Source organism: Sphaerodactylus townsendi, linkage group LG13, assembly GCF_021028975.2.
Source record: "Sphaerodactylus townsendi isolate TG3544 linkage group LG13, MPM_Stown_v2.3, whole genome shotgun sequence".
Lineage (NCBI taxonomy): Eukaryota > Metazoa > Chordata > Lepidosauria > Squamata > Sphaerodactylidae > Sphaerodactylus > Sphaerodactylus townsendi.
Window position 1 is genome coordinate 54159235 of NC_059437.1, and position 16864 is coordinate 54176098.

A 16864-nucleotide genomic window follows, 5' to 3' on the forward strand; every position below is an offset into this window, starting at 1 on the left:
ATGCAGATGTAGAGCATAAATTACTCTATGTTAAAAGTTTGAGGGTTTTGAGTTATTTTCTGATTTCCCCCCCTTGTTTTGTTACATGAGATAACCTAATCTGTTTTAGGTTTCATAGGTCTGGCAAGCACACTAATAGCTCTTTTGTAATTTTAAGAGCATGTGATAACATAAAAATAGCAACAGGAGAGAGGTTTATCTTTCTAGCCAGGCAGCGTGACCAAGTAATCTTGTTAGTTCTTATGCATGCAAAAGAGGAGTAAATCCTGATGCTAAGCAGAATAGCTTTCCTCAGCACTCTCCCCTAAAGATCTAGTTTAGTAGGCAGCAAAGGTGGCTTTTGGAAGTGACAGTCAAGGAACCTTGTACAGTCAAGGAACCTCTTGTTGTGCAGGTATTTTCTGTGGCACTACGGATAAGAACCTGAGACTAGTCCGACTCATGTGATGGTAGGCTTTAAAAGTCACAGTGCAACTATAGAGTGAACAGGCAGAAAAACAGCAGGAATGCCACCACTGCTGGAAGTTTTAAAAAGTGTGGTTCCTAATAAGCCCATCTCAGTGTTGCTCACCTGCCTACTGGGTTTGATTCTCCACTCCTCCACATGAGTGGCAGTCTCTTATGTGGTAAACTGGATGTGTTTCCTTGCTCCTCCACATAAAGCCTGTTGGGTGACCTTGTACCAGTCACAGTTCTCTCCAAACTCTCTCATCCCCACCTGCCTCACAAGGTATCTGTTGTGGGGAGATGAAGGGAAAGGAGCTTGTAAGTTCCCTTGAGACTCCTTACAGGAGAGAAAGGTGGGATATAAGTCCAAACTCTTCTTCTTCTGTACCGCCAGTTTCTAAGCCCGCTCCCCAAAGTCCCAGCTTTTATTCCCAAGCGCAATAAAATCCAAATATTGTGTCAGTTCATATACTTATTATTATATTAGGAATATAAATTTAATATAATAAGTATGTGAGTTCTTATGTGTATAATAATTGTGAATGTGTGAGAACCGCACATCCGAATCCAACCAACGTTACCCACACGTGAAAAACCACTAAGGCGATGACGTCACACACTCTCCCCACCCAGTTTCGCGATAAATGGACCCTTCTCAAGTCCCCCTCCTCTTCCGCCAATAGATAAAAAGGACTCGCCTTTCTCCCGCCCCTTACCCTGCGTTACCTCACCGATAGGCGCCACTGCGGAGGAAGCCTTGATTTCCATTGGTTGACTTCCATTGGTTGATTGATTTCCCAGCGTTGATTTCCATTGGTTGTGGGACAGCCAATGGGAACGCGCAGGCGGCGCCCATGGGCGAGGGGGTCCTCGATGGCGCCACCCCTCCTCTCCCATAGGCGCGAGAGGTCCCTCAGGGAGGCGGGGCTGTTGCGCATGCGCGGGGGGAGGCTCGAGAGGGCAGCCGTTGTGGCGGTTGGCGCCCCTCCCCGGTCGCTTCCTTCCCCTTCCCCCCCTCCCCGCGGGCTCCGAGGAAGGAGGCGCTGAAGCGGCCATGAAGGTGAATCTCGGGGAGGTGTGGGGGTTGATAAGTGGCGCCCGGTATTGGGGGGGGGGGTGTCTCGGGGGAAGAGGCGGAGCTTTGAGGCCTGGTGGGAGAACTTACTTTTCTCGGGGGGTGGTGGTGGTGAGTGGGGACCCCTCCCACTAAGAAAGCTGTCAGGAAGGGCCTGCGCGAGAAGGAGGGGGCCTGGTGTGTCCCTGTCGGAGTGTGTCCCCTTCGTTGGCTGGCCCAGGTTTTTCCCTTGTAAATATATTTTTTCTCTGTGCTCACATCAGTAGCTGGCAGGGGCCGAAGGGAATCGTACTCCACGAACATCTGGAAGGCCAGGGTTGGACCCTTCAGGGGAAATGGGGGGTGCCAGTGCTAGCTGGCAGGGTCTGATGGGAATCGTAGTCCACGAACATCTGGAGGGCCAGGATTGGATGCCCCTACTCTGCACACTCCAAGGGAAATGGGGGGGGGGATGCAGCCATAACTGGCAGGGTCTGATGGGAATCATAGTCCACAAACATCTGGAGGGCCAGGATTGGATGCCCCTACTCTGCACACTCCAAGGGAAATGGGGGGGGGGATGCAGCCATAACTGGCAGGGTCTGATGGGAATCATAGTCCACAAACATCTGGAGGGCCAGGATTGGATACCCCTACTCTGCACACTCCAAGGGAAATTGCGGGTGGGGGAACGCAGCCTTAACTGGCAGGGTCTGATGGGAATCATAGTCCACAAACATCTGGCGTGCCAGGGTTGGATGCCCCTGCTGTGAGGACTCCAGGGGAAATTGGAAGGTGTGTGCCAGTGCTAGCTCACAGGGGCTGATGGGAATTATAGTCCACAAATATCTGGAGGTCCAGGCTTGGATGCCCCTGCTCTGCGCACTCCTGGGGAAATTGGGGGCAGTTTGGGCTGGGCATGAACAAGGGCTTTCCTTCTGAGGGAAGGTTAGATGGGACTGAAAGGGATTCTATAACTGCCCCATCATACACCCCTCCCCCCCAGGAGAAAACCAGGGCTGGGGTGGACTTGCATAGCTACCTTAAGCAAGAAGTGTCTTGCTTTAAGGACACAGTGCTGCAATCCCATGCAATCTGTTGTGGGATTAAGTTCTTGGCAGGATTTGCAGCTGAGGGCGATGGCTGCAGTCATTTGGGCTGCCGCTTTTTGTGGTGCCTGGGGAAGGTGTTCTCAAGGAGGGTGCAGTTGTCTGGCTGCGTTCCCCTCCTCGCCTGTACGTAAATGCGTGCATGAGGATAAAGAGCAAAAGTGGTGAGCACGGTGAGGAGTAACTGACCATTCCATGGTTCTCCTGAACTCTGTGTCAGATTTGTGGCAACAGATTAATAATCCGGGTTTGGTAACAGAAAGGATTTAAGGGCACTCTTGTCCAGTTGGAGTTCCTTTGGGGAAAACGGCAAGAGCGGGCAGTAGGCACTGTGCGGGAGTGTGGAGTTTCTGTTCTTTTAAAAAATGATGGACCCCAGCTAGCAGAGAAGGCTGCAGAAGACTTTTGTCAAGGAGCCTTAATTGTTCTGTTTTGCATGGTTTTAGTTGGATTTAGTCTGTATGTATAATTTAATTTTCATAAAGTGCTTTGTGGACATTAAAAAATGACAGACTGCAGCTGGTGGAGAGGAACACATTGCTGCTGATTTGAAACATTTAAGCCGGTAACCAGCTGGATTCTAAACAGTATAATTCTATGCAGAATTACTCCAGTCTGACCCCGCTGAAATGAATGGGCTTAGACTGGAGTAACTCTCTTTACTGTGTATCCGGAGCATCTGGGAGGGACCACGTTCTCTTCTATCACCACGACAGGATTTCCCAATGAGCCCTGTTCCAGTTCCTCCTTTTTTTATTTAAAATGCTTACAGCTCTCTTAGAGGCTCTTGAGTCCAGACACAACAATGTAATTAAATACATATAGACAAAACAAAATGAGACTGACCAGCATAATATTACTGAAAACCAATTCAGTAATATTAGGGGTGGTACAGTACAGAGTAAAGTTTGGTGATTATTCTTTATTGTACCACTGTACTGTACTGTTTGGTGATTATCCTTCAGCATAAAACACGGCTTATAAGAAAGCACAGGCACCTATGATGGAAAATAGCCGTTGAAATTTCCAGAGGTACGTAGAGCACATTGCCGTAATTTAATCTGGATGTAACCAGGGCTGTGGCTGGATGAACTTGTTTTCCAATTAAAGGCCATGGCTAGTCAACAAGTCACGGTTGATGAAAGGAGCTGTTGTCACAGAAGAGAATTGAGACTGCCTCTGTGGATACCGCTGCTGTAGTATCCTAAGCTGCACAATTGTTCTTCTAGGTGGTCATTCACCAGGAGCATGGCCTTTTTTGTGGATTCTTCAATGCGCTGCCAGAGAAGCTGATATTCAGCCTTTGCTAGTCTTTTTTTAATCAATCAGTATTGACCCTTTTTATTCTGTCTTGTATTCGAAGATTAGTGGAAACTTTCCCTTTTGCTGTGGTTTTTATCAAAAAATCTCAGTTCTGTTTTGTATGGTTTTGGTTGGATTGATTCTACATTTGTAGCTTAATTTTGTGAACTGTTCTGTGATTATTTGTGTTGATGATCATCCCAGGAGGGCTGTACTCATTGTAGAGTGCAGTTTCAAGGTTTATGGTGAATGGTTAATCCCTCTGGCAGTGTTTGTTCGTTTGGTAGGAAGAGTTATCCAGGGCCACTAAGATCTGTAAACAGGCAGTTATCTGGCAATTCCGCCCAGTGCTGTGGGTTAAATGGAGGATGAAAGTTTTCTTTAACCCTGTTTTGTTCTTACTTTTGATAGGGGACACTGATGCTTACTCCCTCTACTAATTTGCTAGGTATTTATACATTTGCTTGAGCTGTTTTGTAGAGGGCATAATTTTGTCTGTGTGACTTGTACAGCGTTATCTCTTCTTTGTACTCCCAGCTCTCAGTAAATGGCACAAATTTGAATTCCTTTGTGGCTGAACCTGCTAGATCTATTGTTATCCGACCTATTCTCAGTTTGATTGGTTAAATATTGTCAATTGACCCAATGTTGCTTGCCCAGACGTTCTGGTCAGATATTCTACGAAGCTTACTATGTCACTGTGTCAGTGGCAGCTTACCTTTTAAATGTCATTATGGTGTCCTTTCTTAGTAAGGGCTGCTTGACTCCCCAACCTCACAACAGCGAGAGCTTCTCTTACTGGCCTTTGGCCCTAATTGCAAGAGTTTGCAAATGTACTTGGTTCTTTGTTTGTTTTTTGCTTCTTTTTTTTAAAAAAACAAAGGCATCTAACTGTGGGCTAGGGATCCCCAACCTTCTTGAGCCTTTGGAATTTTGACACAGGGTGGTTGGTGCAACTACTAAAAGGGCTGCCGCAGGCAATGGAGCTAACCACACACAGGCAGCCCAGATGCAGGGAGAAAAGGGGATAATTCAACTAATATAGTGGGAAAGGAATGAGAGAGAGTAAAACCAACACTCTGGTGGCAGCTGCTACTGAAACATTATTTTAATCTGCACAACCAATTGAATCTCCAGTGGCTGGCCAGAACCCTATCAGGAAAGAGCCCCATTTGGCCCCACCCACTTAAAAAAATAGTGGGCACCAGGAAAGAAATTGGCAGGCAACAGGCTGGGTTCACTTGCTTTGGGCTGTCCCTTATATTCCTGCATCAAAACTAAAGAAAAGCTAATCCATAAATCACAGTCCCCTACAGTGTTCTTATTGTTCGTATTAACAATGCAGTCCTGTGAATGCATTTTCAGAATTTCCATTTGAATTCAATGGGACTTACTCCTTAATCAGCATGTGTAGGACTGCAACTGAATAGTGCAATCTAAGTCCATTGAAGTAAAAAGGTTTAGACCAGGGGTCCCCAAACTACGGCCCGGGGGCCAAATGTGGCCCCCTGAAGGCATTTATCCGGCCCGCCAGGCATGGCGGCGATGGCTCCATTCATGTGCAGTGGGGGCTCAAGGGAGAGGAGGAACCGGCCCCAACGGCTATTGATTGCAATTACATGATGGCACCCCCAAATCTCCATGAATTTTCTGAGCCAGAGTTGGAAACCTTACACGTGGCAACTCCTGCTCCGCCCTTCCCGCTCAGTTACCCCATGTGTTGCTCTCAGGCTTTCTGTTCCGCCTCACTCCCACTGGCATCAGCCAGGCTGGTGAATCGCTCGCTGGCTGCTAGGGAGGAAGAACCCAGGAAGATACCTAATCCTGGGTTAGATGGAATGCTTCATTGGGAAAGTTCTTCTTTTTTTTACATGGGAAGGTATTCCACCGCCTCCCCAACAATATTTGGAGCCCACCCTGTACTTGACATACTTTTGGTCACTGTTCTAAAAATAGACCATGACAGAAAGGCTGAAAGGTGAAATCAAACATTTTACAATCATTTGTGCATAGGAATTTGTTCATAGTTTTTTTTAGTCCGGCCCTCCAACAGTCTGAGGGACAGTGAACTGGCCCCCTGTTTAAAAAGTTTGGGGACCCCTGGTTTAGACGGATATAAATATATCATCGAATGTGTGTATAATTAATATAGATATAAGACCAATTGATTTTTTTCCAGCTGTTCTAAACAAAGTTAGTGTCTTTATAGTACCTGACCATTATTTGACTGGCCAATTGCCCAACTTAACTGTGCCCCACTCACAGTGGTAAATAATTGCAGCTGGGCTCTTACTAGCTAGGTCTCTTATGTCTGGATCACTAAAGCCATATAAAGCTGGTCCTTGTAGCTCATCATTATCTCCTTTGGCAGCAGTTCCCTGCAGTCTCTGGCAGAGAAAGGGCTGTCTTAAGAAAGCCAGCATGGTGTAGTGGTTAAGAGCAGGAAGATTCTAATCTGGAGAACCAGGTTTGATTTCCCACTCCTCCACCTGAGTGGCACAGGCTTATCTGGTGAACCAGATGTCTTTCCACACTCCTCCATTCCTGCTGGGTGACCTTGGGCTAGTCACAGTTCTTCAGAACTCTCTCAGCCACACCTACCTCACAAGGGGTCTGTTGTGGATAGAGGAAGGGAAAGGAGCTTGTAAGCCACCTTGAGTCTCCTTGCAGGAGAGAAAGGTGGGGTATAAATCCAAACTCTTCTTCTTCAAAAACCTGTTGCCTTTTTGATGCACATATTGGAGATTGTATTGGGGATCCTTTGCGTGCAGTTGATGTACTGTGCCAGTGAGCCACTCAAGCGCAAGGCAGTACCTGGGTTCTTTCTGTCCCCCTTTCCATTTCGATTTGCAGTCTGGAGTGGCTGCATCTGGGGCAGTCTTCCACCTGTTTTATTTTCGTCAGACAGGAAGAAGGAAGTACACAGGACTCAACAGGTCTGAACTCTGAAATTCACATGTTTGGTTGTCCAAAAGGGTGGCCTGATTAACATGCCACCTACATCCTTTTAATTTAACTTTGCACATGGTGGGAGAAATTGCCCAAATGTTGCCAAAGAACAGGAGAACACGGAGTCCTCTGGGCAACTCTTGAGGGTGGGAGTGACTCATCTAAGGCTTGCGCTTGGGATTTAATACCATTTCTGCTATCCAAGCCATTCTGTTTCTCAGCTCCTTGCATTTTTTAATGTGGTGATGTTGTGTTCTTATGTTCTGGCAAGATTCTACATTTTTTTGCTTTCATATTTAAAAGGGATCTCTAGAAGTGGACAGGGGCACCCTTAAGTTGTGCGACTGCAATGAAATATTGACTTCAAAATCATCAACCATTTATAATCTATGGTTAAGGTATAGCCCATAGGATTAAGGATTACTCAGATTCCATGAGGGGGGGTTCCTATGCAAAATCCTTACTATAATTGTAGTCAGTATGTTTTGAGCCAAAAGTTTCCTTCTGAGAATGTGGGTAGGTGGCCTTGTAATTTTTCATTAAATGCTGAAATGCTTTTTAACAAAGCAAACTAAATGTGCAATCTACAGAAAAGCAAAAGCCTTGCCTTTATGTTAACAAATGTAGGAGTAGTTCCTAGCTTATGCAGTTTTCCTGCAACAGAGGCCGAACTGGATTTGCTTCCCTGCTCCTCCACATGAAGCCTGCTGGGTGACCTTGGGCTAGTCACAGTCACAGTCCTTCAGAACCTACTTCACAAGGTGTCTGTAATGGGGAGAGGAAGGGAAAAGGAGTTTGTGAGCTGCCTTGAGTTTCCTTACAAGAGAGAAAGGCAGAGTATAAATCCAGATTCTTCTTTTTCTTTTTAGAAGGAACAGGATCCCAAAATTTGTATTAAATGTGCACATTTACCAAGCAGCTTACATGGCCAAAATGCCACATAGTCATTGTGTGGAGCACGTGAAGGCTGCATTAGGCAGACAAGGCAAGACTGATATGATGTCACATCCCTGGGGAAAGAGTGGGCAGTTGTCTGGCAGCCACGCAGCAGGGATGGATTTTGTTGACGGATCGGGCCATGGGGTGGGATGTGCAGGAGGAGACAAGCAGGAGGAGAGGGGATGCAGAGGAAGTGACATGACCCCCTTGGAAGATGGGGGAAAGAAACAGGTGCTGGGTTCCTTTTTCCTATCAGTTATTTCACTTCCTCTGGGCTGCTTCCTAGGCTGTTAGTAATGTGCCTAGTTGTAATTAGCAGCGCTCCTAGAATGATTGCTACAGTAACCATACAGTGCATTTGCTTCCAGAATGCTTCCAGAATGCAGAGCTGCAGCCCTTCTAAATGACTATGTCCTTCCCTCTTTAATTCATTCACAGTTGTTTCTGATCTTGCTCGGGGGAATCCATGCTTCTTCCCTCTAGGCACTGTAGGCTCCACTCCTCTGTTTTCCTAGCATTTACTGAGCAGCATTTCACCCACAGGAACAGCACTGCTTTTTTTCTCCAGCTTGAACATTGAAAGCATTTTGCTTTTTTAACTTTAGTGGCCACTGGGGAGGGGGTATCAGGATTCTATGCTAGCTTTTGGCTAGAGGCAAGTCACTGGAGCAGGGGCAGAGCGAGAGGGAACTGCGCCTGGGGCATGTGCGCACCCTGCGCCCCTGCCATGGCCCCTCCATGCCCCCTCCATGCCCCTGCACCGGCATGTGCCTGAGGTGTTGTGCTCCTCTGCCCCACTGATGTTACGCCACTGCACTGGAGCACAGTACAACAATACACATCACAACCACCAAACCAGCTCCATGATCAATGTGAGAGGTCCTACAATCATAGCTGCATTCATTTTGTCTATCTCCTGGTGGACGTTGCCCCTCAGAGTGACCGGGGCAGTTCTATAGCCAGGCCAGAAGCCAGACTGAAATGAGTCTAGATCAGAGATGTCCAACTCTGGCTCCACTCTTCTGCTTCAGATGTTCATGGACTACAATTCCTAGGAGCAGGGACTGATGGGAATTGTAGTCCATGAACAACTGAAGTGCCAGAGTTGGACACCCCTGGTCCAGTTAATCTTTCCTCAGCAGCTCCCTGCTCAAGTGCCTGCCCCGGACAGGAATGTTTGTGATCAGCCCAGAGTTGCTAACATCATTCACTTCCAAGGAAGGGTCTCACAGCAGTTTCCTTCAAGTAGGTTGGACTGCTTCAGTCACACATTGACTGTCTCCAAGTTCCAACCAGTCTTCATCTCCTCATAAATTGTAATAAGCTAACATGGGTGAGCACATAGAGCAGGGGTCGGGAACCTTTTCCCCTCAAAGAGCCATTTGCCCGTTTACCCACCCCTCTACTCGCTGGCATCGGCCTCCCGCTTCCCCGGCCCACTTACCGCCATGCTCGCTTCGCCTCACACATTGACAACACCCGCCTCGCAGGGCAGGCGAGAGAAGCCCGGGCTGTTCAGTCTTGCCGGGCTGCCGGGCGAGGTGATGCTTCCGCCTCTGCTCCTTAAGCAGGCTGGTGAAGAGGTGCTCGCTGCTCGTCAGGGCCGGGCCGGGGAACGATGCTCGCCTCTGCTTCCTTGCAGGGCTGGAGTAGCGGTGCTCCGCGGTTCGGCCGGGCCGGCCGGTATCGAGCGTACCGGGCTCTGCTCTCGTTGCATGGAGAAGAGGTGCCTGGCCGGGCCGGGCCGCCAATCGATGCTCCCGCCCTGCTCGTGGTATGGAGAGAAGAGGCTTCGGCCGGGCCGGGCCGGGTAACGATGTTCTTCCGCTCTTTTGCAGGGCGGAAGGTGCTCGCCGGGCCGGCCGCCAGACGAGATACCCCCGCCTCTGCTCTCGTGGTATGGAGAAGAGGTGTTGCCGGCCGCCGCTGAAGTCGATGCTCCCGCCTCTGCCTCCTGCAGGGTATGGAGAAGAGGTGCTCGGCGCTCGGCCGGGCCGTCAGCCGGGGAAGACGCGCGCCTCTGCTCCTTGCAGGCTGCGAGAAGAGGTGCTCGGGCGGCTCGGCTGGCCGCCGCATTGGTATCGATGTTCTCGCTCGCTCCTTGCAGGGCGGGAGAAGAGGTGCTCAGCGCTCGAAGCCGGGCCGCCGCTGGGGAATCGATATGTTTCCGCCTCTGCCTTCGTGGTGGGCGGGAGAAAGAGGGTGCACGCCGGGCCGGGCCGGGCCAGGGACGATGTTCCCGCCTCTGCTCTTGCAGGGCGGGAGAAGAGGTGTCGCTGCTCGCCGGGCCGGGCCGCTGGGGAAGGCGATCAGCCTTGCCGCAGGGCGGAGAAGAGAGGCCCCGGGCTGCCCGGCTGATGGAGCCGCAGGAACAGCGGCGAAGAGCCGCATGGCTCAAGAGTCAGTTCCTCGGACCCCCCGGACATAGAGCAGGGTAGAACGCTTTTCCCTCGAGGCCATTTGGCTCACCCCACCCCCCCCCTTCCAGCTGCTTGCGCCCCCCCTCCGCTCCCCGCCCACTTGCTGCAGCTCGCCCCCCCCTCCGCCCACTCACACACACACACCGCCTGCGGGCAGGCGTAGATAAACCCGGCCCGGCAGAAGCGCTTTACCGGCTGCCGGGCCCAGTGATCTGCGCCCTGCTCCACCCACAGGGGTGTTGAAGAGTGCCAATGGCTCGGCACGAGACGGCCGCCCGAAGCGATGCGCGCCCTGCTCCTTACAGGCGGGAGAAGGTGCCAGCCCGGCTCGGCGGTGACGCCGGGAGGCGCGATGCTCCGCCCTGCTCCTTGCAGAGGCGGGCGTCACCGGCGGGCCGCGCCCGGGGTGCTGTCTCCGCCCTGCTCCTTGCAGGGCGGGAGAAGGGTGCTGACGGGCCGGCCGCCCGAAGTGCTGTGCCCGCCCTGCTCGCGAAGGCGGGAGAAGAGGTGCCCGGCGGGCGGCGGCGGGGAGTAGCGATGCTCCGCCCTGCTCCTTGCAGAAGCGGGGAGAAAGGTGCCCGGCGGGCGGCCGCCGAAGCGATGCTCCGCCCTGCTCCTTGCGGCGGGAGAAAGGTGCGGCTCGGCGGAGGCAGCCATCGCTGAGAGAGCGATGGCGCCCGCCCTGCTCTTGCAGGCGGGAGAAGAGTGCCAGCGGCTCGGCGGGCGGCCGCCCGGGGAGTAGCGATGCTCCGCCCTGCCTCACTTGCAGAGGCGGGGAGAAAGAGGTGCCCGGCTGGCCGGCGGAGCGGCCGCTGGGGAGCTTGTCGCCAGCCCTGCTCCCTTGCAGGGAGGGAGTGCCCGGCGGAGCCGGCCACCCGGGGTAACGATGCTCCAGCCTGCCTCCTACAGAGGCGGGGAGAAGAGGTGCCGGCTCGGCCGGGCAGGCGCTGCAGGAGAACGATGCGCCCGCCCCCTGCTTCGCAGGGGAGGCGGGGAGAAGGCAGCGGCTCAGCTCGGAGCCGCCAGAACGGCGGAAAAGAGCGCTCCGCGACTCGCGGGCGGGTTCCCGACCCCTGACATAGAGGATGTGTTGCATCTCTCTAAGCCGTCCACAGAGCTCTAAGCAAGATATGTGTGTTTTATTGTCCAGAAAGGCCTCTAGGCTCTCAGAAGCCACAAACACCTCCTCTTGGATTTGTCCTTTTCAGGCAGGAGCAACATCCATGTGGGCTTCCTGTTGTGGGTTGCTGAATGAAGTCATGGGCACTGGAGCTGTTCGTGGTCAGCAGTCTGGATTTGGAGCGGGAGCAAACCCATTTAGGTTTACACCAAACACCGACTTCACTGTGTACACATCTTCAGCACCAGGAGGAGCCAATATCGTCTGCAAAGCATGTGGCCTTTCGTTCTCCGTGTTCAGGAAAAAGGTAAGCCTGTGGCACTCTGGCATCAGAGTGTTCTCTTTCATCACTCGTCCTTCTGTTCCCCCTTTTGGTTTGGAAGGAGACATCACTGCATTTCTCTGGATGTGTGTGTGTGTGTGTGTGAGTGGCTGAAGAAGGCACAGCAGTTATCAGGAAAGCATTGGATTGGGCATGATATCCAGAATAATTGCTTCAGTGCAACGAAGCGCTGGCCCCTCCGTATGTGCGTGTGTGTGTGTATAATACAAGGCCTGGCTAAGCCCTCATTGAACATGAGAAACTGTGATCTCTCCTGCTCTGGATTGATCCTGCCAAGAAGGGCTGGAAGGAACCAGGCAGACGCTGGGCAGTTACTTGGCTGTAGGTGAGGTGGTGACCAAGTGTCCCATTTGCCCCCTTTATTATCTCTCATAGCACGTGTGCTGCGAGTGCAAGAAGGACTTCTGCTCCATGTGTTCAGTCTTGCAAGAGAACCTGCGAAGATGCTCCACCTGCCAGTTGTTGCAGGAGACAGCATTTCAGCGGCCGCAGCTGATGCGCTTGAAAGTGAAAGATCTGCGCCAGTATCTGGTTCTTAGGAACATCCCCACAGATACCTGTCGAGAAAAGGAAGACTTGGTGGACCTTGTCATGTGCCATCATGGGTTGGCTTCTGCGGAGGACACAGACACTGGCAGCTTGCATTCGTCACGCTCACAGACTGCTAGCTTTTCTGCACATCCCATGCCTCTGTCAGGCTCCGGATCGTCCTCTCAGGGTGAGCTTGCAAACAGGCACGAGAGCACCGGAAACGAAGTGCAGTTACAGGTACGTGAGGAGGAGGAACCCTCACCTCAGCCCAGGGGCTGCTGGAACCGAGGGCAGCACGAAGGGCCAAGTGCATCCTGGGGCTTTTCTTCTGTCGCTGGCAGGTGAGGGAGGGGTAACGCTTGTGCTCTTGTGCATGTAGGGACAGAATGACAGATTGTTGGCAGACCCTGGCGAAGATGAGAAGGCAGATGAGCAGGTAAGGGAGGGCTCCCCTGGGGAAGTGGGAATCCTCTAGAAAGGATTAGGAGGTCACCTTTAACATGACATTCTAGAGCAGCGCACTCACAGTGATACAGTGTCCAGTTAGCTGATATGGAAATAGAACTTTCTCCTGTTTTCTGTGTCTGTACAGGAGGCTGATTCTGCCAGGCTTTCTTTGGAAGGGAGTGACATGGAACAGGGCCAAAAATGTTTTAATTGATTTAATATCCTAGGACCGTGGTGGCGAACCTATGACACTCCAGATGTTCATGGACTACAATTCCCATCAGCTTCTGCCATAGGTTCGCCACCACAGTCCTAGGAATTACAGGATATGGAGCAGGAATTTACCCAGAGACCTCAGTGAGGTGGGAGTGGGTCTCGGGAGGTGGGGAGGGGAGTTTGGCTGTTCATTATATTTCTTTGCCCTTTTGTATTTCACTCCATTGTAAATTTAACTGTATCATAAGCTATCACAGAATAGAACAGGGAAGTTGGCCATGCTTGCAGGGGCTGATGGGAATCGTAGTCCATGAGCATCTGGGGCGCCAGAGTTGGACACCCCTGGTTTAACCACTACACCATGCTGGCTCTTAAAGGCGGTCAGTCATTTATTTATATTCCGTGTGTCTTGAACAGGAAAATGGTGGGAAGGCTTCTGATTATCAACCAGGTGTTCCCTCTCTGCTCGCTGTTCTTCCCCCAGCTCGAGGTTGCGACGCACAGGTCAAGGGCCCATTGGCTCAAGTCTCTGAGTGTCAGAGGCATTATGTCCTTAGGTTCAGAATGGGGATCAAACGGCATACGTTACTCAGTTGATGCCAGCTGGCAAGATCTTCTAGTTTTTCCTTTGCTTTATGTGCTGTTAGTAGACTGACTCTGTGTTCTAGATTCCGGGACAGTCCAGAAAGCGCGCAAGGGCCTCCCTCTCTGATCTTTCAAGCCTGGACGACATTGAAGGCTTAACTGTCCGCCAGTTGAAGGAAATACTGGCTCGGAACTTTGTTAACTACTCAGGATGCTGTGAAAAATGGGAGCTGGTGGAGAAAGTGAGCCGGCTTTATAGGGAGACAGAGGCAAATCACAGGACCCGTAAGTGTGCTTTATTTCTGCTATGCTTCAGTTGTCAGTGGAAGGGTTGCTTGAGAGGAGGGGGAGGAGGAAGGATACCTCTTTAGGTTATACCTGGACAGTAGGAAGATCCCCCATCTGTCAGGCTGCTTGGACCTGCTAATGCCAGAAAGCAAGGCCTGCTCCTGATAGCAAACTGTATCTATCAGGGCAGTCTGTGGGCAAGGTGGGAGTCTCTGTATACTTGGGTAGTGTCCTAGGTTTGCAGGTAAATGCTAGTTTGTCAATTGGAAACTCTCCAAAACTACCCAGTGAGGACTGAGAATGCTCATTTCCCTTGGGGAATCATGGAATATTATGAGCAGTGAAGCGGTCTAGTGATTGGCAGGGCGGAAGTTTTGCCCCTCTGGTTCATTCCCTAACAGACTCATGTCCTAAAAGTGGATGGGGGAGTCAGATCAGGGCTGTATGCCACGAAGGTGCCTCCCTCCTTAAGGATGCTGTAAACTTTTATGGGTGCTGGCTCTCCAAAACCAAGAGAGTGTGGGATTAATTAGGATTGCCTGTGATACTAGTTCATGACTTTTCCAAAGATTCTTTCTGTTCTCTTGAAATTCTTCAATTTGTTGCTGCTGTATTTCAGGGCTAGATGAAGATTATGGGAAAGTTATCCAAGGTGAGCTAGGCCAGAAGCCGTCACCCCACAATGCAGCAGTCTTGCACTGTTCTTGCTTGTTTGTGAGGGTGGAGGAGACGTTTAAATTGTCCTTACAAATCCCTCACTACATCAGTATCAAACTAGATACATATGAGCTTGTGTAAGCAAATCTGCAGGGAAGCAGTTGACCCTGCATTTTGTGGAACTTAGAACTGTGCAGTCTTTCTGATCTTGGCTCTGCTCTGTCTCAGCAGAAGGAGAGAAGACTCAGTTGAACGAGGACGACGACAACCTGTGCCGGATCTGCATGGATGCCATCATAGACTGTGTGCTGTTGGAGTGTGGCCATATGGTCACTTGCACCAAGTGCGGCAAGCGCATGAGCGAATGTCCCATCTGCCGCCAGTACGTCGTACGAGCCGTGCACGTGTTCAAATCATGAAGGGCAGAGACTGGAGCTGGAGGTTTCCCGCCATTCTTTCCTCCACAGGGTGGGGACAGGCCTCAGCAGTCAAGGGGAGGGCTCTGCGGTAGACCTCCAGTAACTCATAGCAGCCTGAACAGAAGCTTAGGAGCTTGACCCATGTACTTTGTCTTCAGCAGTCAGATGACCTGGAAGGAGAGAGCTCTAAGGGAGAAACCAGACAGTGGCTAAGTTGAACTTGCAGCGGCTGCAATGTTGCAGATTGCTGTCTTCTGAAGAATATGGAGGAGGCACATAAGCCCCTGGAAGGGTCACAGAACAGTGCTTTTCACCTTTCCAAAGAGCTGAGGGAGCAGGATCATGCACGTATTTTGAAATGAATATATTGCCCCATTGAAGAGCCAGTTCAGTGCAATGCAGAGACCTTAATACAGTCCCTCTGCAACAGTGTCAGGCTCTTGAAAGCCTGAGAGGAGCAGTGGCCTGTATGGCTGTCTTGACCCGTGGTACAAACAGGGCCTGGGACTGGAGCAGCAGCCAAGAGGCATTTCATGCTAGAAAAGAACTCAGGAAAAGGAAAACAAGGATTTGCTTTGAAGGTGGCAGGAGGTGCTTTGATGGAGGCGCACCAGCTTAATAAAGCCCCTCCTCTTCCTTTGGGTACTTCCAGGGACCCTTTTCTGCACAGCAGAGTTTTTGCTTTGCTTCTAAAAGCAGACCTAGTCCAAAGCCCTGGCCATCATTCCCAGCGTCGGGTGTAAGCAAAAGGAAAGGCTTTGGAGGCTGCCTGCTTGGTGGGAAAGAGTGTGCGTGACTTTCATACTTTAAAACTGACCTATTTTTCAGAAGAGAGCAAGACATGGCTATATTTTTAGACAGAGTGCAGGAAATAATTCCAGTCTTTGTTCAGGGGCACACGTGTCAAGAGAATGAAGCATATTCATAAGCGTAATGAGGGAGGGGAGGGGGGGGGTTGAGCGACCAGGGGCACAGTACAACCCCCCCTTTCCAATTGATTCATGGGCAGCAGGACTGGCAGGTGATGGCTGTGCTTACTGCTCCCTACCTCCTTCTTCACCTTACTGCCAGAGAAAGAGAGGCAGGGAGGGCAGAGCACCTTTGGGGGCGGGCACAAGGCTCACTTGGCCAATCCCACACCCTCTTGCCCTCCTGGGCGTTGACTCACTATCTTGCCACCTTTTTATGCCAGTGTTCAGGCGTTGCGGGGGAAGGTGTCACCTTGCTGCCTCTTTAGGGCCATTAGAGAGGTTGTGCCCTTACCCCCTCCCCCCCAGCCAGGGCAGGTGGGGGCTGCTATTTCAGTTCTTTCCCCTCACCAGTTTGTGTATGCCCCTGCCACGCAATATAATAAAAGTACCAGCTTTGCTCATATGTGCATTGTGATGATGAGGTTGTCTTTTGTTAAGACTGAGCTGCAAAAAATAGGCAGTAGCTGACCCTGTGATTATGGAGCCTGAACACCACTTTGGAGCAGCTGACAGGAGCCCCGCAAAGGTCCACAGGGGTGCCATAGAGGCACTGGATTTGACTCAAGACCATTTCTGTGAGGGCTAGCATGAATGAGGCGAAGGCACAAGACACACCAGATACCACGACTGGCAAGCAAAATTGCAAGAACTACTGGAAAAAAATTGTGTAGTTGCTAGCAAATCCTACAGAGACCCCTTCACCACCAATGGCTGCTGTGCACTCTGAGACTTCTACCTTGTTTGCAATATCTGAAGATAATAGAAAAGTGAGGTGGTCGACGTTCCGTTCTGACAATCAGACCAAGGTGTCTGTCAGAATGAATGAAGAGATCGCAAGAGCTTCCAGAAGTATCATTTAAAAAAAAAAAACAGGCCGGGGAATGTCAACTCTAGGGCTTCTAGAGAGGCAGCACTCCCTTGCTGGCCCACACTCCGCCCTAGAGTCAGTTTCAGTTCTTGCCCCGGGCATGAGTTTCTGTAGATCCGCTCCTGAGCATATCATAACATTCTGAACAATGGCTGTTAAATAAACATGTGTTAACTGGCTTGGTCTTTGATGTTAAATA

At 50.9% G+C, this 16864-nt stretch overlaps 1 protein-coding gene across 3 annotated transcripts; it reads left to right on the forward strand.

The window, feature by feature from the left end:
- The first annotated feature begins 1352 nt into the window (after positions 1 to 1352).
- RNF34 (ring finger protein 34) lies at positions 1353 to 16844 on the forward strand. 3 transcript variants are annotated; one of them, XM_048514749.1, is made up of 6 exons: positions 1353 to 1507; positions 11429 to 11647; positions 12059 to 12451; positions 12594 to 12650; positions 13546 to 13747; positions 14636 to 16844. In XM_048514749.1, exons 1-6 carry the CDS (start codon positions 1502 to 1504, stop codon positions 14824 to 14826), a joined length of 1068 nt encoding a protein of 355 aa, XP_048370706.1. In that variant the 5' UTR covers positions 1353 to 1501; the 3' UTR covers positions 14827 to 16844. The 3 variants fall into 3 exon arrangements, with proteins under 3 accessions (XP_048370706.1, XP_048370707.1, XP_048370708.1); XM_048514750.1 differs by having other exon boundaries at positions 14639 to 16844; XM_048514751.1 differs by lacking the exon at positions 12594 to 12650.
- Positions 16845 to 16864: the final 20 nt, after the last annotated feature.

Bases quoted from the DNA above. Each gene is read 5' to 3' on its own strand.
- RNF34 (XM_048514749.1), top strand. The intron at 11,648-12,058 runs GTAAGCCTGTGG...TATCTCTCATAG, and splicing joins TCTCCGTGTTCAGGAAAAAG to CACGTGTGCTGCGAGTGCAA. The intron at 12,651-13,545 runs GTAAGGGAGGGC...TCTGTGTTCTAG, and splicing joins ATGAGAAGGCAGATGAGCAG to ATTCCGGGACAGTCCAGAAA.